The following is a 25,875-nucleotide window of genomic DNA, read 5'->3' as shown; positions in this document are numbered from 1 at the left end:
CACCGTCTTTAGTATCAGCAGCAGCAAGGGTGACTCACCCCTTGGCAATGGGCCCAAATTCCTTACAGATGTTGAAATTTTCTGCCTCAATCCCCAGGGGACCCGGTGAGGGAGAGGAGAGTAAAGCATACGTGGGAACATGCGAAAACACATATGTAGACACACAACCCACAGGTCGCCATATATACCCTCTCACATCTGTCCCTGGGTTTTTCTGCCTCTTTTGTCTGGATTGGGGGTTCTAGGAGTTCTATTTCTGCTCAACCACACAGCCAGAGGGCACCCAGCAGGGCAGGGCAAGCTGCCCGGTCAACTTCCTCTGGCTTTGGGCCCTGGAAAGCTACACCCTTCTGTCTTATCCAGCGTCTGGGCCTCGAGGCGGGCCCTTTATCCAAGATCGCCGGGGAGGAGGAGGAGCACGTGGGCTGGAGGATGGATCCTCCACCATGGAAAGGACTGGAGAGTCCTGGCCTGTCTGCAAGGAGAGCTTGCTGCCGGCTCCTCCCCACCACGCTGGCCTCACCAGCCCTTGGGGCACAGGATGGGTTTATGTATTGGGGAGGGGGGCTCTTCTCACACACAGAGACACAGGAGTACGTACAGAAGCACAGAGCAGCTCTGAGCTGTAAAAACAGAGAGGCCCAGAGACACACAGATATATAGACAGAAACACACACATTCTCTAGCTCAGCGGTCTCCCAACATTTTTGGCACCAGGCACCAGCATCGGGAAGACAATTTTTCCAAGGACCGGGGTCTGAGAGGGATGGTTTCAGGATGATTTCATTTACTGTGCACTTTATTTCTATTATTGTTACCTCACCTCCACCTCAGATCATTAGGTGTTAGATCCCAGAGGTCGGGAACCCCTGATCTAGCTCGCCTCACGTTGGCTCATGTGTGCCAACAGCTCAGGCCACCCTAAGCCCAGCCTCTGGACTCTCCCATAAATGCCCACATGACTGAGGCCCATGGTCACATACCTGCATAGGACCCCACACCTCAGAGAGCCAGTGGCAGGCCTATGGCACTCCGATCCTCATGTCATCTCACCTGCATCTGCCCCATGGCTGTAGGTAACACAGAGACTGAGCAGCCACAAGCCAGGAGCCCAAGATGCCCACATCCCGGTCCAGAGAAGTCGACTGCAGCCACAGGACCTGAAAACCATAGGCAGAGGGAAGGTGGATTCCAGAACTCACAGAGCACAATTCCACACGTGGGCAAGCAGCAGCCAGCCTGTGGGGCCCAGGCGCTGGTCCTGGGGTGACAGGAGGTCTGGCCAGGCATCAGTCCCTCTCAGAGGCCCAACCACAGGCCTTGGGCTAGGATTTGGGCCACGGTGATATTCAAAATATTTAACCACCGGTATGGCACGGACACCCAGTGCAGAATGCTGGCCAGAGCAGTGAAACCAGGTCCGGGCAGCACTGGGCTGTGCTAGTGGACAGTTGCTGGACTGAAGAGAGATCGAGAGGGTCCTAAAAGGCCAGGTCACTGGAGATAGCACAGAAGTTTGAGGCAGAGGCTATTTGTCAAGACGTTTGGAAGTATTTCAATATTTTATCAACCTGTGCACTGTATTGGTATATGCTAATCTGGTACCTGGCTAGCTGCACCCAGCTCAGCCAGCTGGCCCTTTCTGGCACCCACAAGGGACTGACAACTGAGCTGAGTCTCCTAGAGGCATCACAAGGGCCAAGGAAGCTTCCCTCATGGGTGCAGTGGGTGGGAGAGCAGGTCACCGGGCTCAGGACCTTGTTGCCAATCTCCCCTGCTGATGGATGCTCCTCTTTTAGTTTTATTAAACCTTGATGGATGGGCCCAGATAAATCAATGCGGGCTCAGCAAGCGGCCAGCCAAGCCATACATCATCCGGCCTCCCCTGAGACAGGCAGCATGCGCGTGCGCACACAGTCATGTGTGTGTCGGCATGATACACACAGATATACAGGCATATATATACACAGGCATATTTGTGCACTATGTGCACACAAGCCTACCTACACACAGGCAGGCTCACAGAGACATGTGCTCAGGGGCTACCCAGACACACCAGCTTGTACACATACACGTGCACACAGGCAGGCGATGACTACCCTTCCTGCAGGCCCTCCTGTTGGGAAGTTCTTATGCAAGTCTGACCTCATTCTCTCCAGCTGTAAAGGAATTCTGTTTCCCCATCCCTCAGTTCTGGATGCGGAACGAGAGGAGGAAGGACCCCTCGCCTTCATATATTTGGAGATAGGACCCCAATCTCCTTCTTCTTCAGGCAGAACTGTTTCCCTACCCTGCTCATCCCCCATTCTGAGGGTATGCACCTCCTATCCCTCCAACCCTATCCTGACCTCCCCCTCCTGCCAGTCAGTGGAAGGACTGCCAGCTGTGAGAGGCATGTGAGTGCATGTGGAGGAGTAAACTTCCATGTGCTCCCTGTCCCCTTCCTGCTCCTGACCTCTGACCTCCACTCACCTAGCCCCAGCCACAGCAGGGCACTACAGAGATAGGAGAGATGCTTCCGCGAGGAAACGATCCCATCCCAATAGGAAGGCACAGATTTGGGGTCAGGGAGAGTCAGAACTGCGATGGAGGTAGAGTTTATTCTGCTAGAAAGAAGAGGACTGAAGTCCAGAGAGGGAACGCCTTTTGCCCCAGGTCACACAGCAAGCCCAGAGCCAGGAGGCAACCCCCTCCACCCTCACTTACCGTGGCTGGGGATCGCCCCCACCTCACTGAGTAATCCAGGCAGCCCCACGCAGCCAACCCCAGAAAGCAGGGCCTGGGTTTCTCGGCCCGCTGGAAGGTCCTCGATCACTTCTGGTCGGCTTCGGGGACCCCAAGTTCCCGGGTCCTGAGCTTTGGGGGCTGAAGACTGTCCCGCTAGCGCGCCCGCGCGCGCGACTGCTGGGGACTGCCGGCTACTCCGGATGGGGGAATAGGGGGCGGCTCCAGGGGGCTGGGGACTTGCCAGGGCCGCTAATGGAACACAGCTGGACCCGCCCGCCAGGCTGGAGGAGGGAGGGAAGACCGGGAGGGGGCTCCAGCGGTGGCAGAGGCGGCGGGACGCGCGGCCCCGCTGCTGGCCTGGCTGCGCTCCCAGGCCCGCCCCTCCCATTTGCCCGCCAGGTGAGCGAGAGAGCTAGGCGGGACCCTGCGTGCCCGGAGCTGCCCTGCAAGGGGGCTCTGGCTGCAGGCGAGTGGGGGCGGGGTGGGGTGGGGGGAGTCCGGCCCTTTAAGAGCCAGGCCTGGAGCTTGAAAGGCCTCCCCTTTGCCACCCCCTTCCCCTTCCCCGGCTGGGCCTCCAGAAACGGGGGTGGGAGGGGGGGCTGGGGGAGGGGGAATGAAGACCCTCCTCCCCACTTCCGCGGCACCCGTGACGTGGCTGCTGCCCAAGCCTCCTTGGTCAGCTTTTTCCAGTTTCTGAGCCTAACATTCCCTGTGACTCTGTTCTTTGACCGTCTGAACTGGGGGGAGGGGGGCTCCCTCCAGGAGTTGGGGAGGGTGCTAAATTAACCCCTTCTTCTCTGGACTCAATTCCAGACAAGTGGAACCCACCAGGTCCCCTTATTCTTCCTGACTCCATGAGGTTCAGTTCAGTTCAGTCGCTCAGTTGTGTTGGACTCTTTGCGACCCCATGAATCGCAGCACGCCAGGCCTCCCTGTCCATCACCAACTCCCAGAGTTTACCCAAACTCATGTCCATGGAGTCGGAGATGCCATCCAGCCATCTCATCCTCTGTCGTCCCCTTCTCCTCCTGCCCCCAATCCTTCCCAGCATCAGGGTCTTTTCCAATGAGGTTAGAAGGGCTCAGATCCCTATCCTCTAGTTTTGAACTTACTATTTAACGATGACTCTACTTTCTCCTCTGTAAAATGGGATAATGACCGCATATACTTTGTGAGAAGAAAACAAATTAGTCTGTAAAAGTGCTTACCAAGGGTGCAAAAGAGGAGCTCAATAGATATTCGCTGTTTTATCATTATTATGGTGAATGCTGGCAGGGTGTGAGGATGGAGGATGGGGTGAGGGGGTGACGCTGGGCCAGCCCAGCAATGGAGAGGGTTTTGCTTTATGCTCAGGATCCAAGGAAGCAAGGGGAATTGAGGTTGGATAAGGAGAAGGTTGGACTTCCGAGGAGAAGGAAGCAGGTAAGGTGTCTAGTTCTGTCTAGAGGCAGGGGGATGATCAAGGTGACCCTCTTAAGGGTCTCTCCCCCTCCTAAGGGAGGTAGCAAATTTCTGGGCCCCAAGGATAAAGAACTATGGAGAAGTAGGTTCAAGAAGTCCTTGAGCGTAAGAATGCCTGTGGGGGGAGCAACTGGAGTCCCCTGATTGCCGGGCAGGGGGCTTCCTAGAAAAGCAACATTGTGGAGCCATAGCCCTGTGGCCCCATGTAACCTGAGGTGGGGGTGGGGGGCAGGACTGGGATTTCCCACCTCCAGAGCCTGAGGCGCTGAGTCAGCGGAAACCCCAGCGTGGCCACGGAGGCGCACCACTGTGGTCCCTGCGCAGAGCCGGCCCAGATGTGGCTATGACAGTGGCAGGGCCCGGGAAGCGCTGAGCTCAGCAGGCGGGAAGTGGAGGGGGTGGGGCTTTCTGGGAGCTTTGGCCTGAGGAGTGGGTAGGCACAGGCTCTGTCTCCATAGGGTGCTGCCCCAGCAGCAGGCACTTGGAAATGAATAGACAACACCCAGACAGAGGTCAGGCTCTGTGCTTAGCATTTCACATAGGCTAGCTCCTTTCATCCTCACAACAGCCCCAGAAAGAGAATTCTATGCTTACCCCCATTTTACAGGTGGAGAAACCCGGAGCATAGGAATGACTCAACTTGCCCAAGGTCATACAGTTAGTGGGTGGTAGGGCGAGGGCCCACGTCAGCTAGCCTGGACCCATTGCAGATGCTCTTAACCACTGTGCCACCCTGGGCACCCCCAATCCTTCCTCCATTCATACCCCAGACCCTCCTAGGCAGGAGGGGATGGCTGGACCCAGAGCAGAAGGGACCTGAGAAGGGGTCCATAGCTCCCCAAGGGTGCGCATAAGAACAGCTAAGCCTGGGGCACACCCTATGCCTGGATACACCATCACAGACACAGTCTAGAAATGGGCCTGTGCCCCTCCTGTCCCAGACACATATATGCACCTATGCAGAAGCAAAGAGTTAGATATGTTCTCTCACAGCACATGTGTATAGACTCCATGTGCAAATGTAGACAGGTTTACATAGACACATGCACACACACACAATACTCCTCCACATAAGCAGACACACAGAGATCCACGTGTGAGCACAGATAAAGCCACAGAAATATATCCCCGGGCGTACTCAAACGCAGGTGCATCATTTTCAGAATGCACACATACAGTACTTCATGTACTTGGATATGCACAAAGAAACACATGCAGGCACATGCAGATGTGTGTGCACAAACATACACATAGAAACTCACACCCATGCCCACAGGCATCATTCTTCATATATGCACACAGGGAAACCTGCAGACCTACAGCACATACACGTGCACACACAGACGCAGGGGGCCACACAGACTCGGCTCCCACAGAAACCCCTGTTCAGATATGTACTCACCAATGGGCATCCACACACACGCAGGCTGCGACACTAACACATTTACATGCATTCAGCCCCAGAAAGCCCTGCATGCCAGCAAGCAGGGTATCCCGTGGGGCTGGGCTCAGTGCCCTCACCCCAGATGGCATCGCCACGAGGTAATCAACGCTGCTAATTGCCACCAGCTGCCCCAGAGCCTGCCTGCCGATGCCGGGCGGGGCTCCCTGGCCTCCTGGGCCTGAGGTTGTGTGCCCAGATGTCAGCAGTGCCAAGGGCCTGCCCATCCCATTGTTCCTGCTGGCCCTTGGGGAATCCCCGTCTGGCAGGGGCAGCACCTGGGGCTGGAGGAAGCAAAGAGTCAAGACAGGGCCTGGTCCCAGGTCAGGCCCAGGAGCCCCCACATGGCCAAGCAAGAGGTGGTTTGAACCCACACAGGCACACTTGCACACCTGGGCCCTAGCAGATGTGCACACAGGTGCACACATATACACACACAGGCACATCACACAGCCGGAACAGACTTCTGTACTGTTCCCCACAGAGCCGTCTCTCCGTGTCTTCCTCATGCTGATAAACACCACCATAATTCATTCAGATGCTCAGGCAAACCACCCAGGAGTCATCCTTGGCTCCTTCCTTTCTCCCCGCCATTCCCACTATCTTGTTGATTCTACACCCAAAACACAGCCCGTATCCACCCACTTCTCCCCAGTCTCACCCAAGCCACCCACCTCTTTTGCCTGGACTACTGCAGGAGCCTCCCAACCCCCTACTTCCCACCCAGCAGCCAGCAAGATCTTTCCAAACCTGTATCTGCTGGCGTCACTCTCCAGCTTCAGTCTTCCAGTTTTCATTTCACCTAGAAGAACCCCAACATCTTTCCCCTGGCCTTACCAAGTCCTTCATGATCTGCCCTCTGCCTTCCTGTCCAGCCACCTCATCCCCTGAAGCTGTGGCCCCATCGGCCTCCTTTCTCAGTCTTGCATTCACCAAGTTGGTTTTCTCCTCCAGACTTTTGTACCAAGTCACCCTTCTGGAAGGATTTGCCCCTGATCTTTGCCAGGCTGGCTCTTTGACATCCACATCTCACCTCACCAGTCACCTCTTCAGGGACCTTCCCTGACCACCAGGTGTAGAGGAGCCCTGAGTTGTCCTCTAATACATGACTCTGTTTCACATCTCTGCGCAGCTCTGGTATTTGTTTGTATACTTTTTTATGAATAAGCAAGCATCTCCATGAGGGGCCTTGTTCCCTGATACCCACTGTCCTGCACCCCACAGGCAGCCAGTGGTGAATTAGCAGATGAACGCACACAAGCACTGCTGGACTCTCAGACACAGATGGCTCCCATGGGAGGTGTGACACATGAGCACAGACATGAATGTGCATGTGGGCAGAGATACACACACATGCCCAGAGGACACGAGTCACAGAGAAGAGACAGAGGTCAGCCCCTTGAGCTTCTCTGGATGTCTCTGTCCTGTCTCCTGTGACTGAATGTGTTCTCCCTCACCGAATCTGGCCTCTTTTCTCTGCGTCTAATTCTCTAGCTCTCTTTCCTCCCTCTCTGTGACTCTGGCCCCCTCTCCAGCTCCCTCTCATCTTTGTCTCTGTTTCTGACTCTCCTCTTTCCCTCTATTTTTGGATCTGCGTCTCTAACTGCATCTCTCTGTGCGTCTCTGATCTGTTTCTTGCATTTTTTGCGTCTTTATGTCCTTATCTCCTGTCTCTCTTTGTCTTGTCCGTGTTCTCTGCTTCTCTTCACTCTGTCTCTCTGCCTCTGTTTCTGGCTCTTTATCTCTGTCTCTCATTCTCCCTCCCCCGCTAAATCAGCCCTGTCACGACGTCTCTATGGCTCCCCGCATCCCAGTGGTGGGGGACCCATCTTTCACCTCTGGTGGCAGCTTTATGGTCCCAGCGGGCAGGCTGATGCTCCACTCTGCTGATACCCCCCTCCCCCACAGGGCCACGGCGAGCTCCACACTGACAACCCCAGCCCTGGCTACATTCTTAGATGCCCAACTTCAGTAGCACCTGGCACCAGGTACCTGCTTGGTTTGGCCACCCTGGAGCTTCTGGAAAGGTAAGCCCAGACTCCGATGGGCACTGCCAGGCATGTGGCAGTGGTCGGGGAGGTAGACACCGATGGGGGAAGCGGGGACACTCCAGGCATCCTGAGCCCCAGCTTGGTTGTCCCCTAGGCTCTGCCCACCTGTTCTGAGGGACCTGTGGAGAGGCGACAGGCACAAGAGCCCTGGAGTCCAGGCCCATCTCTACCTGCTGTGTGACCCTGGACCCCAACCTCCCCGCCACCCCATGAGGTAAACAATAGGATCCTGCGTTAACCCACCTGGTGTGTTAAAGCACCTCAAACCACCCTGCCTGATAATCTCAGTGATTCTCAACAGGGGCAATTTTCCTCCCCGGGAGATATTTGGTGACGTCTGGAGATATCTGGGGTCATCACAGCTTGGTGGGGGACCTCCTAGCATCTAGAGGATAGAGGCCACAGGACGCTGCTAAACATCCTACAAGGCACAGCATGGTCTCTCACGATACAGAATGATCACCTCCCTCCTCTCCAGACAGACTAGAAGCCCCCAGGGTGGTGAAGGACTCAGTGAAAAACTTAAACATCCTTTTCTCCTGTCTACCAGCCACGTCTCCAAAATGCTCTCCTCCAAGGGGAAGATTCCACCCCTCAGAATTCCCACGCTCTCTGACCTCCTTTAAACTCTTAATCATGCTCTGACCAGGGCTGGGGGCCATTAGAAGACACAGGGGTTGCTCCTGCCTCTGCCTTCAATAACAGCGGCTAACATTTATTGAGCCCTTTTGAAGTGCTGGCCGGCACCACGCACGGAGAAACTCATTTTAGTCTCGCCACAACGGCGGGAAGCCCAGGCACTGTTATGATCCTCACTCTAAGCCTGAGGAGACAGGCAGAAAGAACATGAGTAATCAGCTCAAGGTTACACAGCTAGCCAGGATGGAGCTGGATGGGAAACGGTCACTTTGGGACAGACCCACAGGGCAGAGTCCTCTCTGGAAAGGAGCCCACACAGCAGGGGTCTGGGAAGTCCTTTTCCCTCTCTGAGTCACCATTTTTTCTTTTCTTTTTTATAAAATATTTATTTGGCTGTGTTGGGTCTTAGTTGTGGCATGCTTGATCTTTTGTTGTGGCACACAGACTTTCTAGTTGTGGCACGAAGGCTCGGTAGTTGCAGCTTGGCATATGACATCTTAGTCCCCCAACCAGGGATTGAACCTGCAACCCCTGCATTGCAAGGCAGATTCTTAACCACTGGACTCCCGAGGAGGTCCCTGAATTGCCATTTTTTCATCTGTCAAATGAGATCTTTAACCAGGAACAATTCTAAGAGGCGAGGCACTGTTATCACCTTCACTTCACAGGCTAGGAAAGCAAGGATTCATGATTAAAGTCTCAAAGTCATAGAGATGGAAAGTGGTGGAGCAGAGATTTGAACTTAGTTCTGCCTGAACTCAGCTCTGTCTGACTCCAAGGCCTGGTGATCTTAGATGGGTCACCTGTACCCTGCCCCACTCTCACCCAGATGCTATAAGGCAGGAGAGCAGAAGTTGGGAGCTTGGAGGACTTGTCAAACACAGACTGTCAGCCCCTCACCCCCAGAGTTTCTGATTCAGCAGTTTGCTTTTCAAATAACTTCCCAGGCAATGCTGGTGCTGGGCTCCAGGGACCACATGTGAGAAACCCTGCAGAAGGGCACGGTGTTAGATTGCCTATACCTGGGTCCAAATCATGGCTCTGTAATTTGGTGGCATCACTTTACCTCTTCCCTGGATAAACAGCAATACAGCATCTGTATACAGTATCAGTATATAGAAATACAGTATCTGTCACTTAGGGTTTGCTGAAAGAATTAAGGGAGAGATAGGCAAAGGGAAAGGTGCTCTCCTGGTGTCGGCACCTACAAAATATGCTCATAAATGCTCACCAGCATCACTGTCTCCAACAAGGGCACCTCCCTCCTCTCCAGACAGACTGGAAGCCCCCAGGGTAGTGAAGGACTCAGTGAAGGACTTAAACATCCTTTTCTCCTGTCTACCAGCCACCTCCCCAGGCCTGCACAGAGCAGGACACAAAGATGACATCTCAGAACACACATGGGAAGGACAGTGCATCTGCCAAGACATCCCAAGGGTCCTTGCCCTGTAGCACGGAGCCTGTTGGGCAGGGATGAGGGTGTAGCACAAGCAGCACTTAAGACCCTCAGACAGACCTGCCCCCCACCAGCCTTCCTCCAGGCCCTGCCCCACCCCCAATAATCCCTTCTGGGGCAAGAGTTGGCTTCCCAAAGCCCTAGCGGGATACTTGTATACCTTTACTCAAGTATCCTTTTGGGTACCAGCCAACTCAACTCACAGTCCTGTTTTACTGTATGACCTTTAGCCAATCGCTAGGCCTCTCTAAGTCCTAGTTTCTTTCTTTTAAAATTTTATTTACTTATTTTGGCTGCACTGGGTCTTCGTTGCTGCACACGGACTTTCTCTAGTTGCGGTAAGCCAAGGCTACTCTTTGTTTTGGTGCACGGGCTTCTCATTGCAGTGGCTTCTTTTGTTGCTGAGCACAGGCTCTAGGGTACAAGACTTCAGTAGTTGCAGCGCATGGTCTCAGTAGTTGAGGTGCATGGGCTTAGTTGCCCCATGGCATGTGGAGTCTTCCCGGACCAGGTATAGAACCTGTATCCCCTGCACTGGCAGGCAGTTTTTTAACCACTGCACCACCAAGAAGTCCTAGGTCTTAGTTTCTTCACCTAAAAGTCAAATAAGAACTCAGCATAGTGTTAAGGGTAGGGGCTACAGCCTCAGAATAATTGGGTTCAAACCTCACTCCTACCACTTATGAGCTGTGTGATTTTGGCAAATCCCTTCATCTCCTGGAGAGAGCTTTAGTTTCCTTGTTGATAAAATGGAATTGTCCACAGCTCACAGGGATGCTGTGAGAGTTCCCTGAGATGAGACATTTCAAGTGCTGTGCACATCTCCTGAAACTCAATAGATGCTAGCTCTTCCATACACGCGATGAGAGAGTGTAACCTTACCACCACAACAAACATGGTCTGTAGGCTGCCTTCCCTCCCACCTGCCCTTCCCGTGTTTAGCTTTGAGACTATCTTCACCTTCCTTCCCAAAGGGGCTGAGGAAGGCAATTGGGAACAGTCTCCCAAAAGGGGCAGATCTGGGCAGAAGCTTGGAAGAGGGAGGGGTGTAATTAATTATCAGCCTGCTAGACTGTAAGCCACAGAAAGCCCTGTTTTTGCTACCGTTTTATCCCCAGAGCATGTGACAGAGACTAGGCCCTTTATAAATACTGGCTGCAGGAATGAAACAGGGCCCAGGACAAACTCCCTTTGGTGGAGAGCAAGCCAAGGAGTCTCCTGGGTGAGGCATGGTGGGGAGAGGAGCACTTGGGGACTCCCGGATTCTGTCTTTGCATGCAAGAGCCTCAGACAGTTGGACTCATAAATTCTTTGAATCCTGGAACTCTGGGTGGAGAGAAACTGGCTGCTGCCCAGCCCCACCTCCTCCCAGTAGTGCCCAGGGCTGGGTTGGGGAGTCCTGACAACCTAGCTAGAAAGGGAGGCTGAGGGAGTGGATTTTCCCAACTTTTCCATCAAGGCAGGAAATAAAATCTAAGCTCAGAGAAGGTTTGTTCCTGGCTCTGCTACTTCCTGGCTTCGTTCTCTTCCTTCACCTCTCTAAGCCCTTAGTTTCCATATCTGTAAAATGGGGTGGTAATGATAGCACCTAACCACATGGAACTGTCAGGAGGATTAAATGAGATAATACATGAAACTAAGCCAAGTCCATAGTAAATGCTCAAAAATGTTAATTATTAACATCATTAGTACTGGGGAGGGCTGCTAATTCACCGGGCACTCTTGCCCTGCATCTTACACCCGCGTTCATCGCTGGCAGTCCCTCCCCACCCCACTTGCCTTCCTATTTACAAAGCTAATTTCATGTAGCTTTGAAAGGTCAATGACATTTCCAACAGATATCAGACAATGTTTTCCATGAAGTGGCCTAAATAATACAATATAAAGAAATAAAACCAACTGGAGTATTGTCAGCCTTGATCATTCAGAAAAGGCTTGACATTGGTGTCTGGATGACAGAGGACAGGTGGTTGGAAGGTAGGGAGAAAGAGCCTGGGACTGGGGACCTGGATTCAGGGCCTGTGCTCTTTGCCAACAAGGAAAAGATGATCTTAGAGACTCTTGAGCCCCTTTGTTCCCTGAGCCCAAACATGCCTCCTCCTCAGAACAGGAGCTAGCGTTAGTCGCTCAGTCATGTCCCATTCTTTGGGACCCCATGGACTGTAACCCACCAAGCTCTTCCGTCCATGGAATTTTCCAGGCAAGAATACTGGAGTTGGTTGCCATTTCCTTCTCCAGGGGATCTTCCCAACCCAGGGACTGAACCCGGGTCTCCCGCATTGCAGGCGGATTCTTTACCATCTGAGCCAGGTGAGCCAGACCCATGCAAAGCCAGGATACTGCCCTTCCTCCCTCCACTCTGACCCAAGCGTTCCACATTCACTAGAGCGCCCTGACCAGGCCCCAATCATCTTAGCTGAGCCCCTAGGGGTAGGAGGTGGGGCTCACCACACCACATCCATTAATCCTCCTCTGTACATCCAGAAGGGGAGAAAAATAGGTGCCAGAGATAACTGACTTGCTGAGCTGGAACTAAACCCACATGTAAAACACCCAGGTCACTGCTGCTTTTTTAAAGAATAATTTTAATCGTCTGGACAATCCTAAGTATCTATTCTTATTCCGATTTTACAGGTGAATGGGTGTCATCTTCAACTCGAGCACTTTAACGTAAGGAAACAGGCCAGGAGAAGTGGCTGGCTAGGAGTCAGAGCTGGGATTTGAACCCAGGAATATCACAGCACAATCTGCTGTGTGATAGGCCCCTTCCTCTCTCCTGGACTCAGCTTTCTCATCTGTTGAATGGGAATGCTAACTCTGGAACCTCGAAGATCCAAGTTGGGACTTCTTGCTGCTCGGAGGCCAGGTCCCCACCCAGAAGCCTAGAACATCTCTGTGGGCCTGGGCAGGAGAGAAGGGCAAGTGTAGACGTGACTGTCCCGCAGGCGAGTGGGGGATGGGGGCGCTGCCGGCAGGCACACAAAAACAACTAAATAAATCAGGACCGGGGGACTCCTAATCCTTCCCGGCTGTGGCTGCTACCGCTCACGCGGCCAGGTCGGCCATCGCCTGGCTGGCTCCCCGGGCCTGGGAGGGGGACATGGCTAGGCCAAGAGTGCAGAGTCGGGCCAACAGGATCGGAGCGAAGCCCAGCCGTCAAGGCGGCCTCGGCTCCTGAGACAGGGGAAGGCCCTGCCGGCAGGGTGACTCAGGCCTCCCGACCCCCTCCTGCGTAGGCACGCTCCCGGGCCTCGATCTATTTTTAGAGCCGGCTCCAGGCCTGAGCGTCTAGGGGCAGGGAAGGGGGGCGGGGGGAGGTTCGTAGGGGTGCAGGCGCCTGACCAGCTTCTCTAGCTCAGGACTTAAGCCCCAGGACCTCCAGCTGTCTGTCTAGCAAAGAACGGAAACACTTGGGGTGTGTGGGGGGCGGGGAGGTGCGCGCCCAGAAAATGTATCTCCCTTTTCCCCTCCGGCTCCGCAAGGCCTGGCAGTTCCAGGGAGCTGGGCGCGGCCTCCTGAGAAACGACCTCTGTTAAGTGGGGCCAGGAGCCTCCCGACTGTCCGTCTGTCTCGCTATCGGACTGAAAGCCAGAGCGGGCAGGACTCCCAGGCGACCGCAGTGGCTGGGACGGGGCGAGGGTGGGGAGTGCTGGGAGAAAGGGGAGGATGTCTCCAGTTTCGGGAGATCCCAATCCCACCCCGCCATAGGCCCCGCCCCTAGCCCGCCTTGGGCCACACCCACGGCCCGGGTGGCATCCCTGACTCCACCTTGGGCCCCGCCTCCTAGCTGGCTCCGCCCACAGCCAAGCACGTGTCCTGTTCCCAAAGTCCAGGAAGGCCTAGATGCCATTCCCCTAGCAGCCTGGCACCGGAGCTGCGCCCGTCTTTGGGGGCTGGGGCAGAAGTGAGAGGGATGGGGGCCTCCTCCGCCAGCGTGAGGTCGGAAGAAGGAGAGCATCGGGGACAACAATGGCGCCATTGACGGGGATGCCTATAGGCTGGGGACGTATCTGTGGGAGCCAGGCAGTTTTGGAGGCTGAAGGGGTGGAGGCAGCCCCCAGCACGGAAACACCCCTGTATACCTGAGCACAGAGCTCTGCACCGAGGGACCTGGGGCAGAGGGCCCTTACTACTGGGCCCTCGAGGCTGAGAACAGAGTCCTAGGGAGTGGGGACAGCTGATGACCCCAAATATTGATACACGTGCTCTGGGTCGAGTTCAGGGGCACACGGGGTTTGGAGAGGCCCAAGTGGAGGCCCAGCCCACTGAGGGTGAGGGGCAGAGAATGAGAGGCGGAGCCGGTCTCCCAGCACCAGTCCTCCATCTAGTGGGAAGTTTGAGAATCGCGGGATGCCAAGATGGGGTGCAGGGAGGGGCCCATTGCACCCCCAATCCTTCCTTTCTCTCCCTAGATTTTCTGCTGACACCTTCACACCACCATCCTGCTCTGCTCCGTCTCAAAGATTCACCCCTGATAGTCATTCGAAGATCCACCCTCCCCCTACCCCCAAAACCTGTCCCTTTTCTCTCATTACTTATGGATAATGCCCTCTTCAGTTCATCACCGCCACCATCAGGGGTCCAGTCAGCCACCATCCTTTGCCTGGATCCTTGCAGTTCCTGGCAACTGCCTTCCCTGCCTCCAATTTTACCCTCTCCCCATTCATTCTTCTACTACTAGTCAACTAAATGTTTCTGAACCAGACCTCTGCTTGGGTCACTTCCTTGATTAATTTTTTTCAGTGGCTTCTCGTGGTCAGATGAACTCCAAACCTTGGCTTGGGACTTGGGAGGCTCTTCATCACCCAGACTCACCTCCTTCAATCCCAGCTATTCTCATAGAGCAATTAGTTCATCACACACCCCTGTTGGCTCTCACCTCGAAGCCTTCATACCTGCTGTTCCCTCTTTCCGCAATACTTTTCCTTGCTGTCTTCAGGACTTTGTCGGCCAAAAAAAAAAAAGAAAGTCCTCTCCTTGGGAGGCTTTTCCTGACCTTCTGGCATGAGTTAGGTACCTCTTGTCTGAGCTCCCACAGTACCCAGTGCCTGAGTCTCTCATCACCTTTCCACTTTTGTGGCAGGATATTTTATTGAGATGTTAATTATTTTGCTCCCTTCCCAGTTCCAAGCTGGTATTTGAGCTCTTTGATTTTTCTAGCCTCAGGGAACTTGTGAGGGGTTGAACACAAAAGCTGCTTGAAGTTTGATGGCTCATCCTGACTTTTGAAAAAGCTAACCTTCTGAAAGTGACTGCGCTAGGTGTCCCCAAGGGATGGGGAGAAGAGGGCAGCCAATGAAGGCAGAAAAAGGAGAACGTGCAGCTAGCCACAGCGGATTCAGAAGCAGGGGTCGTCCGAAAGGTGGAGATCTGGGTCCAGTAGCCCTTCCCCCAACAGATGATGGGAACTGAGGGGGCAGGTGGATCACCTGGGGAGGCCAGAGCCCAAGCACTGGGGTACCAATCTCAATGCCTCTGGGTGGCAGAGGAACAGCTGAGTTGCCAAAGCTCAAGAGACCCCATGGACTAGTACAATGAGCATCTATCTCTTTGTAACTGGTGTACCCAGAATCAGGACTCCATGTTTAGACTCCGGGTGGGACAGCAGGTTCTCGCACAAGCCTATGGGGAAAGTGACAGGCAGCCCCAAGGATGGTTGAGAGCAAATCTTCTGCTAACATGTAGGAAAGGGCTTAGAGTGAGAGTCAGATTGGAGCTGATTTAATGAGAATACAGAAATAGGGTGTTTCTTGAGTCCATGTGCCAATAGTCCCACCTGCTCCACCTGTTTGTGCTTCCAACTGCAGGACTGAGACTGGGTGTGCCTCATTTAGAATTGAATTCTTAGGACGCAGCGCGGGGCCTGGCACATTGTAAGGATGCATTCAAAATGTATTTGTTGAATTCATTTTTCCTTGGTAGGTACAGAAATCTTTCTAAAGCCCAAGTCTGTTCCAGTGATTTGCCAGCAGTCCTCAGAATAAAATCCAAACCCCTATCGTGGCCCACAAGGCCCAGTGCCATCGGAACCTGCCTCCCTTTGCCACCTCATCTCTGCAGCCTATCCTCCTCACACTTTCCTCTCCACCCAAACCTCATGATTTGCACTTTTCCAAACTTTCCAGATTGTTTCATGCCTCCGTACATTTGCTTACGTGGCACCCTCCACCAGCAGTGTCCTTTCCCCGTTCTCTGCCTGCTGAGTTTTCAATCAGTCTTCAAAGCTCTGTACAAGTGTGGTCTTCTTTAAGTGCCTCCCCTGACACCCTCCCCCTAAAGGCAGAGGAGATGCCTCCTGCTCTGGGGCCTATTGCTCATGTCCAGGTCTGACTCCCTCTTCCCCAGGCTCCTTTTCCTGGATCGTGCACTTCCCTCGTGTGATGAGTCCCCAGTGCCCAGAGCAGCGCCAGGTTCACCATAGTTCTCCATAAATGCTCAATATCCACTGAGCACTAGTCCTGACTTGCCCCTTCATGGACTCCTGGTGTAATGTTGAGCAACCTCTCCCCTCCGTGGGCCTGTTTCCCCTCTCTGCACAATGTGGAGAAGGGGGAGTGAAACGTGTGGTTTCTAAGGGCCCTTCCTTCCCTGGGTTGGGGTTGGAAGTGATGGCATGTAAAATGCCAGTCACCCAGGTGTGCTGCTGGCCAGCTAAAGGCAGAGCCCACTCAGACACGTAGTTGCCCATGGTAGTGCCCAGGGACCACCCTGGAGCAAAACCCTGCCTAAATAGCTGCACTTGACTCTCTCACACACAAGTGGACATGGCCTTCATCCCCAGTCAACTGTTGGCCCTAACACTGAAAAACTCATCAGCAGCTGGAGCTGCCAGTCCAGCAGCAAGTTAATATGCAAGGAAGAAGCCTCCTGCAATATGCATGCTTGGAGGCTGGTGTTCTCTGGGGCTCTCCCCTTTCCAGGCCTGCACATGCAACACCCTCCCTCCACTCCCAAGTCTAGACACACACAGTTGGTCTGTGGTGGGGAAACAAGGGCCAGAACCTTAGCTCTACCAGCTTCCTAGATACCTGCCTCTTGATCTCCTATGGGAACCTTAAACTCCACATTCATTCACTCATTCATTCAACATTAGCTATGAAGTTCCTATCATGTACCAGGCAATGGTGTGAATGTCAGAGACTCACCCTGTTTTGCCCTCACAGGCTTATAGTCTGGTGGAGGAGACAGCCCTCCTCCAGGGAATCTTCCCAACCCAGGTATTGAATCCAGGTCTCCCACACTGCAGGCAGATTCTTTACCATCTGAGCCACCAGGAAAGCCCAAACAGAAGACAGGTGCCATAACTTCACCAGGAGAAGCAGTACTATGGAAGGATTAGGGTGATGTGATTAAAAATGGCGCAGAAGGACAAGGGGTATGCAGGAGGTGCATTAGAGCTTCAATCAAAAGATGAGAAGCCAGCAAAGCAGATAATCAGGGAAGAACCTTTCAAATGGTGGGTATAGCATATGCAAAGGCCCTGGGGTGGGAGAACCTGTGTTCAAAGAGCACAAAGGAGGCCACGTGACTGGAGCTCTGTCAGAGAGATAGGCAGGGACCACAGGAAGGAAATGTAACTTTATTCTAAGAGAAACAAGAGGCCCCTGGAAGGTTTTGGGCAGAGGAAACAAAATCTATCCCTTTGTCCTGCTTCCCTCTTCTTCTGTGTCCTTCTTAAAAAGTATGTCTTCCAAAAAAAAAAAAAAAAGTATGTCTTCCTCATCTTTACATTGTCAGTGCCAAGTTCAGGGTCTGGCACAACTTGGCATCAGACAATGTTTTCTGAATAAATGAATGACCAAGCCAGGCTCTTCTGGCTTTAGGCATGACTGAGTGGCTCCGAGTGGGTCAGCTGGGCTGCTGTGAAGTCTCTGGGCAGCTCAGGATGGGAGTCATCTGGGCCAGACTAAGACATTTAGATATCCTCATATTCCCCATACATTATTCATAACAGAAATAACAGTAACCCACGAGGCATAATACTTACATGTCTGCTGAAATGAAAACAACCTCTCTGTGGATGTTTCAATCACAAAACTCTGGACAAGTTCATTGAAGCAGTGTCTCTTCACACTTGTGTGTGTGTGTGTGTGTGTGTGTGTGTACCTATGTTGTTGCCACCTTGCTGGTGCCCCAAGCTGGATTGCCTGTTGGGTCACACCCAATGCCACATGGCCAGCCTGACCCAACAGTCCCCTTGGTGACACAGTCTTGGCTCTTGAGCTCTGCATAATGAGGAACACCAAGGGGGCCACAGTGGCCCAGGCCTAACTGATAGTGAGCAGCCTCAGAGCGTTGTTGCCAGAAGCTTCTCAAGGCTGGACGAGGTGTGACAGCCGCTCAGTGTGGGAACTCTCGTAATACCCCCTTGGGCCAAGGTTTGCCCCTGCCCATCCCTGACCCTCTGAAACTATAAAAATGATCCAGGCCCTAAGAAATTTCTCAGAAGAGGAATCTAAGGCTCAGAGAGGTTGTTTAATTTACCCAAGGTAGATCAGAAGTTAGGGATGGAGTTGTGGTTTGAGCACAAGCCTGGCCCGTAAAGCAGAGTCCATGCCCTTCCAGAGGGTAGGTGGGCTGGGCTGGGTGCGGAGGTATAGCCCCCCAGTCCATATCTGGATCCACAGAGCTGACAAGAACACACAGAGGAGCTGGACCTAGCCTAGCCTTGAGATGGGCTCTGCCCTCCCCTTGGCCTCTTTCACTGCTCAGAGGGGCTCTAGGCCTCTAAGCTCAACTCTCCCCAAAGCCCATCTCCAGGGCCCAGAGATGGACTCCATATAAAGTCCCTGTGTGGGTTCCACAGCATCACATGGGCACAGTGGTGGGCACCTGGGAGGGGATCCTGAAGCCTGAGCCAGCACGGCCCTCGGGTTCTGGGTCTCAGGATTGGCCCTCACTTTAGTCCCACAGGGGGTTCTTCATGGTTTCTATCCTTCCCTTCATTGCTCAACCTGTGACCACACCTGGACCCTGCAGGGAGCTAGGCTCAGTCCCTGCTTGGGAGGAATGTGGATCTCCCCACCTCCTCCTCGCTGGAGACAGAGCTCAGAAAACTCAAACAAAGCAGATCAGTGATTTTCAGGGAGAATGGGAGGCTGGGTGGCTAAGGGTAGTACCCCCACACGCAGCCAGTCTTCCCAAACGGACCCTGGCTGAGCTCTGCCGCACTAGGTTCCAGGACTGCATCACCCCACCCCGCCCTCCATGGGTGGGAAGTGACAAATGAGTCTGAGGAAGTGGAGAAGGGGAGTCAGCAATCGATGGTATTAACATGGTGCCCAAATTAAATATTGACTTTCTCGGTTGACCCTGGGGATGACTGGATTGATGGCTGGGGCTGTGCTGTGCCACCACCGGGGATGGGGACATACCAGCCTGGAGCAGGTTCAGTGGGCAGCTGAGGCTTGTGGCGTGAGCTCACCCCTGTTCCTGCCTGGTCGGAAGGCACAGGGACAAGGGCCGCAGAGAGCCCAAGGCAGTGGGTTTGTCTGTCCATCTTGTGCCTGGGAGCTCCCCGTAGAGTCCAGAGTTCCCTCTTTCCAGAAGACCTTAGAGCCAAGGTTTTGTTCAATGCCCAACCCTCTCCTCCCCCACCCCTCTCCTCCCCCACCCTCCTTCAGGAACTGTGGCTGGCCTGCCGCCCAGCAAATGAGCAGAATCAATCTCTGTGATGATGTCCATTACCAGGGCTCAGGACCCTGCCTCCCAGGACGGTAAGGCTGGTTATTTTTGGCCTATCATTATGTAGGATCTTGGGGAGGGGGTAAGGACGGCCTCTCCATCCTTGGAAACATTCCATCATCCTCTCCAGGTAACTTCACCTTCAGAGTCAACAGTGGCCCGAGCTGTCTTTCCTTCTTTTCATAGCTCCACTTCAGGAATTGTCTATCCTGCCTTAATTTCTCCACCTCCCTCTCACCCTGCAGCCTGCTCCAGTACAGCTTCCTGCCATGTCAGTAACTCTAGTCCCACCCTTCTCTTGAATTCTAGTCCTGTATGTCTAACCACCTACTTCCTACTTGAAATTCCCCCTTGACTATCTCCAAGGTATTGCAATGTTAACAGGCTCAAGGTGAAAGTCATAATTGTCTCCCCCACAGCTGGTCCTCTTCCTGGCCTCCAAATTCAATGGCATGGTCATCCATCCAGGCATGTTAAGACAGAAGCCCACAAGTCACCCTTGGCTCCTGATAACGCCCATACCAGGGGCTGGCAATTCCATTGCTGCATACATAGATTCCGTGCCCCCTCTGTAGCATCCCCCTAATTCAAGTTTCCTTGTTATGGGTGGTCTCTTCATTGGTCTCTCCACATCCATCTCACTCTTCAGTAACTGCCCCCATCCATTTCCCATCCACCCTTAGCAATCCTATTAAATCTGATCCTGCCACCCCCTGCCCAACACCCTTCTTGGATTTCCACTAGTGTGAAATACCAAAACCCTTATTAGAGTCTCCCTTGCCCTGGACACTTAGCATGTGTTTTGAGGGCCTGAGAGGGTAGGGGGGGTTCCTAGGGTTGGTGTCCTTGAAAGAGTGCAAGGAGGAGTAATAGGGGGAACTAGGGACTGGCTCTAAAAAGCCCCAACTGTTGGACCCTATGAAATGCCCAGGGGGTGCAAGAAGAAGCCCCAAGGGAAATGAGTCCAGAGAGACAGAAGTTGGCAGCATCCTCCACCCAGGTTCTCCCTCTGGCCACCTAGGCCACCTAATTTTCTTTTAATTGGTGCCTAATGGAAGTGAATTAAACTCAATTGAGTTTTAATATGTTGATTCAAGTGTCTTTCCTAATCTGCCTCCCTTATCCCAGGATCTGGGGCTGCAGGCGGGGAGAAAGGAAGACGCATTGTGAGGGTGGTTGTAGAGGGTGAGGGGAAGGGGTGTGTGGTATAAGGAGGCCTGACACCAATGTACAGGTCTCCTCAGGACCTTCTCCTATACCCCAACACCCCCTCTCTGCCCACTAGTGTCCCCTGAATACCCAAATCCCAGGAATATCGACTTTGGACCTACTCGGTACTGGCACTGAGCTGGGAACCCTCCTTACATCACCTCCATGAATGCTCCCATGACCAGCTGAGGCAGGTAGTATTCCTACCTCCTTTTCAGAGGTCGCTGAATTGATTTGCCCAAGGTCACTGCCTTTATTCTGTCTAGAGCTGTGCTGTCTAATATGATAGCCACTGACCACATGTGGCAACTGAGTCCTCAATTCTAAATTGAGATGTGCTGTACATGTAATGCCCACACTTTCAGAGACTTAGGTATGGAAAAAGAATGCAAAGTAGCTTTTCTATATTGATTATGTGTTTTTGAAATAATAACATTCTTGATATAGTGGGTTAAATAGATTATTTAAATGAATGTCACTAGTTTTTACTTTTTAAAAAATAGCTACTAGAAAGCTTTAAATTATATATGTAGTTTGCATTGGGCTCAGACAGATTAAGAATCTGCCTGCAGTGTGGGAGACCAGGGTTTGATCCCTGAGTCGGGAAGATCCCCTGGAGAAGGGAGTGGTTACCCATTCCAGTATTCTTGCCAGGAGAATTCCACGGACAGAGGAGCCTGGCAGGCTATAGTCCGTGGGGTTGCAAAGAGTCGGACACAACTGAACGACTTTGAGAGTGAGAGAGAGTTTGCGTTATATTTTTGTTGGACATTCCCAGGGCATGATCTTATGAAAGTAGGGATGGTCTACTCACCCATGACCTTGCCACAGTCTGAAAGACAAGGAAAGGCTGAAGGTGAGCTTGAGTGAGCTGCTCAGGCTGTCATCTCCTTATTGCCTGGGAGGGCGGCAAGTCTCTTTCAGCACCCTGGACAGCATCTGGGCTGGCTTCCCACCTGGGGTCCTGAGATAGCACTGAGGCCCAGGAAGGAATAACGGGGTCAGGGATGGATACCACCTGCAAAACTCTCCCTGGGTATAATCTCAACCCATGTTCTGGATACAGGAAGGCTGGGTAAGGATGATCAGTATCCCCGTTTTGCAGATGAGAAAACCATTGTTTAGAGAGATCTGTGCATTCCATCTCTCTCAGGGCTTCTTTGGTGGTTTAGTAAAGAATCTGCCTACAATGTGGGAGACCTGGGTTCAATCCCTGGGTCAGGATGATCCCCTGGAGAAGGGAATGGCTACCACAGCAGTATCCTTTCCTGGAGAATCCCAGAGACAGAGGAACCTGGCAGGCTACAGTCCATGGGACCACAGAGTTGGACAGGTCTGAGTGACTAACACTTTCACTTTCTGTTCTCTTAGTAAAGAGCCCTCAGCTGAGTGCACAAACCCAAACCAGGTTGACAGAGATGACAGCCAGTGACAGTGCAAGAGTGGAAATGTGTGCCAGGGCTGTGGGAGCCCAGTGAGTGCTGAGGGCTGAGTCGGGGAGTTGAGGGGCAGCTTCACAGAGGGGGCCACTGGGGTTGGATCTGGAAGGCTGAAGGGGAAGTTGCCGATGGGAGCTGGCAGAAGTTCCAGGCAGAAGAAATGGCATGTGCAAAGGCACAGAGGTGAGAGAGACGGGTCAGGAGAGGTAGGCAACAGCCACATCACCAAAGGCCTTGCATTCTAGGCTAATTCCAGGGTCGATGGAAGGCTTCTCAGTAGGGAAGGCAGTGGCCTGGCCAGATCCGCATTTTGGAACGATCACACTAGAGCTAGGTGGAGACTGGAGGCAGAAAGAATAAGGAAGACAATGAGATGAAAGACATGACAGGGGACATCCCTGGAGGCCCAGTGGTTAAGACTTCACCTCTCAACGCAGGGGTGTAGGTTTGATCCCTGGTCAGGGAGCTAAGCTCCCACATGCCTAGGGGCCAAAAACTACAACATAAAACAGAAGCAATGCTGTAACAAAAATTCAATAAAGACTTCTTAAAAAAGAAAGAAAGACACAGTGGTTATTAGATATTAGCCCAAATGAAAGGGCAATCAAGACTATAGATAAGGAAACCCAAGTCAGACAGGGCCTGGCAACCTATCTGAGGAGACACAGCACTTCAGTGCCTGGGGAGTGGGGACTCAGGGGCAGAGAGGAGCACAGCCCTCGACACAGGAAAGCTCTGCCCCTGACCATGGATGTGGTGAGTCTCAAAGCCCTCCAGGAGCCTCAGCTGCAGCTCTGCTGTTGGAGCAGAATCAATCAAGTGAACATTAACCCTCCTCCTCAAACCAGATACAAAGCAAGAAACTAAGAAACTGTAAGGGGGGCAGGGGGGTGGGATGCACATTGCATCTCAGCTCGAGAGATCCTAGTGGAGCTGGTGGAATGCAGCGCTGGGAAGGAGGAAGGCAGGAACAAAGGAAAGACACCCAGAGGGTTTTAGGTGATGCTTCAGAGAAAAGCCTAGCCCAGGAATGTGGGGTGGGGTCTGCTGGCACAAGGTCAGGGACAGGGGGCTTTGTTTGTGTGAGCCTTTAAACCCCCTTCTGGGAATAGCTCAGACAGTAAAGAATCTGCTTGCAATCCAGGAGACCTGGGTTCAGTCTCTGGGTTGGGAAGATTCCCTGGAGGAGGGCATGGCAACCCACTCCAGTATTCCTGCCTGGAGAATCCCATGGATAGAGGAGCCTGGCGGGCTACAGTCCATGGGGTTGCAAAGAGTCAGACATGACTGAGTGACTAAGCACAACTAGGAACAGGACTCCCTCTTCCAGAGACATACTCCCCCTCCTCCTCCCCTGAGGTTCTCAAAGGGACTGCCAATCACTGTGCCCCACCCCCTGCCTAGGGCCAGAGTCCTTCCTTGGGGGTTTTCTGATTGGAATTCAAGAGAAAGTTTCTTTCCCTCTGGGAGCAGAGTTGAGCGATTTAAGCTGGGAGAAGGAAGCCTGGGGGCCCCGGGGAGTGAGGAAGTTTGCCTGAAAGAATGGCATTGACACAGAGAGCAGCTGGAAGGGATGGAAGATCTGGTCACATCCTGACCTGACCCTGGCTCTCATCACCCAAGACTAACCACCCACCCACTGCCCCCATGCTGCAGTTTCAATCAAAGTCCCCTTCTGCCTAAATTGGCTGGTACCAGGGCTCTTCTTCCAGCCACAAGTTCCAATATAGCTGCTTACAAGCCATGGGAGTTTGGCTCCTCTCTGACTCTTGATTTCCTCATCTGTAAAATGGAGGAATCACAATACCTACCTTGAAGACACAAGTGAGGTGGTACCTGAATGAATGCTTTGCACCCAGAAGTGCTGGCGCTGCCAGAGAGGAGGGAAGCCCAGCTGATGAGCGATCGACTGGAGGGACGTGGTCCGCTCTCTCCTCTGAATGGGCCCACAGATGGCAGGATTCAGAGGAGCCTGGGGGAGCCTGTACCACCACGACCCCCAGTCCTCCAGCTGCTCCAGGAGGTCATTATCTGTGACATCCACCCCCACCCCAGTAGCCAGTCCCTTCCTCCTTCTTTCCCATTCAGTCTCCTGCCGCACCTAACCCCTCCCTCTGACATGTCCATCCCTAGAGATGGTCAGCTCCCCAAGGGGCTGCACCTGTGTCTCAGAGTCTTTGGGGAAGGGCCCAGAGGTGCCCATGCTGTTAACTGATCAGAAGATGTGCCTGTGGCCTCTGCTTCCGTGGCTGCCTGACCACAGAAGAACCAGAACAACACATCTCGGCACTGATCCTATGCGGTCACTTCTGGATTCCTGGGAACTGAGCAGTGTCCACTCACTCAGACCTGTAAAGACTATGCCCTAGAAATTGCCCTCTGGCACCAAGCCGGCCTGGCCCCTCCTCCCCACATCTACCTGAGCCCTGGAACCTGGCTTCCCTGCCATTTCCTGCAGCCATGAAGGTTGGGTCCCCACAAGTTGAGCTCAAGCTTCCAGTCCTACTAGGAGAGTGTTGATAAAGCTGCAGTCCCAGCCCTGCCTTTGACTGTGGCCTTGAGCAAGTCATTTCCCACCTCTGGCTTCATTTTCTTTCCACAAAATGGGCCGCCTAAAACCTTCCTGCAAAGTAGTGGTGAGGGGTCCAGGCCGAGGGTGTGGAGCTCCTAACATGGAGCACAGCAGGAGAGCAAGTATCTCGGACAACATCTAATACTTAAACAGCTAATGTGCCAGGCACTTGCTAAGCTCTTTATATCTGTTAAATTGTTTCATCCTCATAACAACCCTATGAGGTAGGTACTGTCACCATCCCCGTTTCACAGATGAGGTAACTGAGGTCACTAAGCTCTGCCTGGCCTCTGGATCTCAATGAAAGGCAGCCAAAACCACAGCCACTGAGGAAGTCTGGCTTCAAAGGGCCCCACCCTGCATTCCCAATCTGCTTACCCTTATACCCCAACAGGAGAAGGGATGTGTCCAGGGTCACCCAGAGAGTCAGGGGCAAAGATGGGGTCAGAGCCCAGGCTAACCCTCTCCCAGCTGGACCCCACCACAATGTGTCAAGTCCAAGAGAGGTGAATCACAGAGACAGAGGAAGAAAGCTAGGAGTCCCAGGGCTGGGCCTTCTCCTGGGGAAGCAAACAGCTCAGCAGCAAAATCCACAGAGTGAAGTTTATTCCCAAGAAAGTTCCCCTCCCCCCTCCCCAGCCCGGGACAGGGACAGACAGGCTGGGGGTGAAGACGGGGCTCCAGGAGCTGAGGGGCCTCTGAGAAACAGGGAAGGGCCCCGGCCCCCCGGCCACACCATGTCTGGCTCCCCCAGCCTAGCCAAGTCCACTGTGCCTCCCTGCCCAGCCCTCGGGAGAGGGGAGGGGGTGCTGGCTCCTGGGTAGTTCCAAAGTGGAGTGTGAAAATAGAGAGATATATAATATTTATACGCAGTGGGCAGTCCGGCGTGGCACTCACACCTCTGTCTGGAAGTCGCCATCCGGTGGTTCTGTGGGTTCCCAGGCTGCTGCCCGGTGCAGGGCCAGCCGCTCTCGGGGCTTGGGGGGCAACGAGCCCAGCGTCATAGACTTGAAGGTGCTCCAGCTCTGATGTCGCCGCTGTTGGGACAAGCCGGGACGCTCCCCTGGACTGGGCTTCTCCTGTGGGCAGAGCAGAAAGGGCCAGTGGAGATGGGCCAATATCCTCTCACCCATTGTACAGAAGAACCAACTGAGGAGGCCCAGGAAGAGGGCCAGTGATGTCCCACATTACCACCA

At 53.4% G+C, this 25,875-nt stretch overlaps 3 protein-coding genes across 60 annotated transcripts in view; 1 reads left to right on the top strand and 2 right to left on the bottom strand.

Moving 5' to 3' along the window:
• Window positions 1-2,925, bottom strand: part of COL16A1 (collagen type XVI alpha 1 chain) — a 52,297-nt gene extending 49,372 nt beyond the window's left edge. For all 9 annotated transcript variants that reach the window (XM_081585996.1, XM_081585997.1, XM_081586000.1 and 6 more), the window contains exons 1-2: window positions 2,707-2,925; window positions 1,054-1,160 (exon numbers count right to left, since the gene is read on the bottom strand). In XM_081585996.1, the coding sequence (XP_081442122.1) occupies window positions 1,054-1,126 (73 nt within the window). In that variant the 5' untranslated portion in view covers window positions 1,127-1,160; window positions 2,707-2,925. The remainder of the gene's footprint in view (window positions 1-1,053; window positions 1,161-2,706) is intronic.
• LOC145543687 (uncharacterized) overlaps window positions 1-20,542 on the top strand; it is a 32,150-nt gene extending 11,608 nt beyond the window's left edge. For 14 of the 36 annotated variants that reach the window (XM_081586023.1, XM_081586030.1, XM_081586018.1 and 11 more), the window contains 5 exons: window positions 6,854-7,019; window positions 7,538-7,656; window positions 7,775-7,894; window positions 19,399-19,491; window positions 19,879-20,542. In XM_081586023.1, coding sequence (XP_081442149.1) covers window positions 6,939-7,019; window positions 7,538-7,656; window positions 7,775-7,894; window positions 19,399-19,491; window positions 19,879-19,936 — 471 coding nt within the window. In that variant the 5' untranslated portion in view covers window positions 6,854-6,938 and the 3' untranslated portion in view covers window positions 19,937-20,542. Of the gene's footprint in view, window positions 1-1,076; window positions 1,185-3,006; window positions 3,127-4,080; window positions 4,150-6,853; window positions 7,020-7,537; window positions 7,657-7,774; window positions 7,895-11,975; window positions 12,086-12,409; window positions 12,792-19,398; window positions 19,492-19,589 lie in introns of those variants that run through there. The other 22 variants (XM_081586040.1, XM_081586043.1, XM_081586039.1 and 19 more) reach the window with 7 other exon arrangements.
• Window positions 20,543-25,268: 4,726 nt separating this feature from the next.
• The window catches only part of ADGRB2 (adhesion G protein-coupled receptor B2), a 36,697-nt gene continuing 36,090 nt past the window's right edge, over window positions 25,269-25,875 (bottom strand). For all 15 annotated transcript variants that reach the window (XM_081585979.1, XM_081585984.1, XM_081585987.1 and 12 more), the window contains one exon: window positions 25,269-25,758. In XM_081585979.1, coding sequence (XP_081442105.1) covers window positions 25,573-25,758 — 186 coding nt within the window. In that variant the 3' untranslated portion in view covers window positions 25,269-25,572. The remainder of the gene's footprint in view (window positions 25,759-25,875) is intronic.

This window comes from Giraffa tippelskirchi, chromosome 3, assembly GCF_054371585.1.
Source record: "Giraffa tippelskirchi isolate mGirTip1 chromosome 3, T2T-mGirTip1v1.2.pri, whole genome shotgun sequence".
Taxonomy (NCBI): Eukaryota; Metazoa; Chordata; class Mammalia; order Artiodactyla; family Giraffidae; genus Giraffa; species Giraffa tippelskirchi.
The sequence above is the reverse complement of the archived record's forward strand: the minus strand, read 5'-3'. Positions and strand labels throughout refer to the sequence as shown.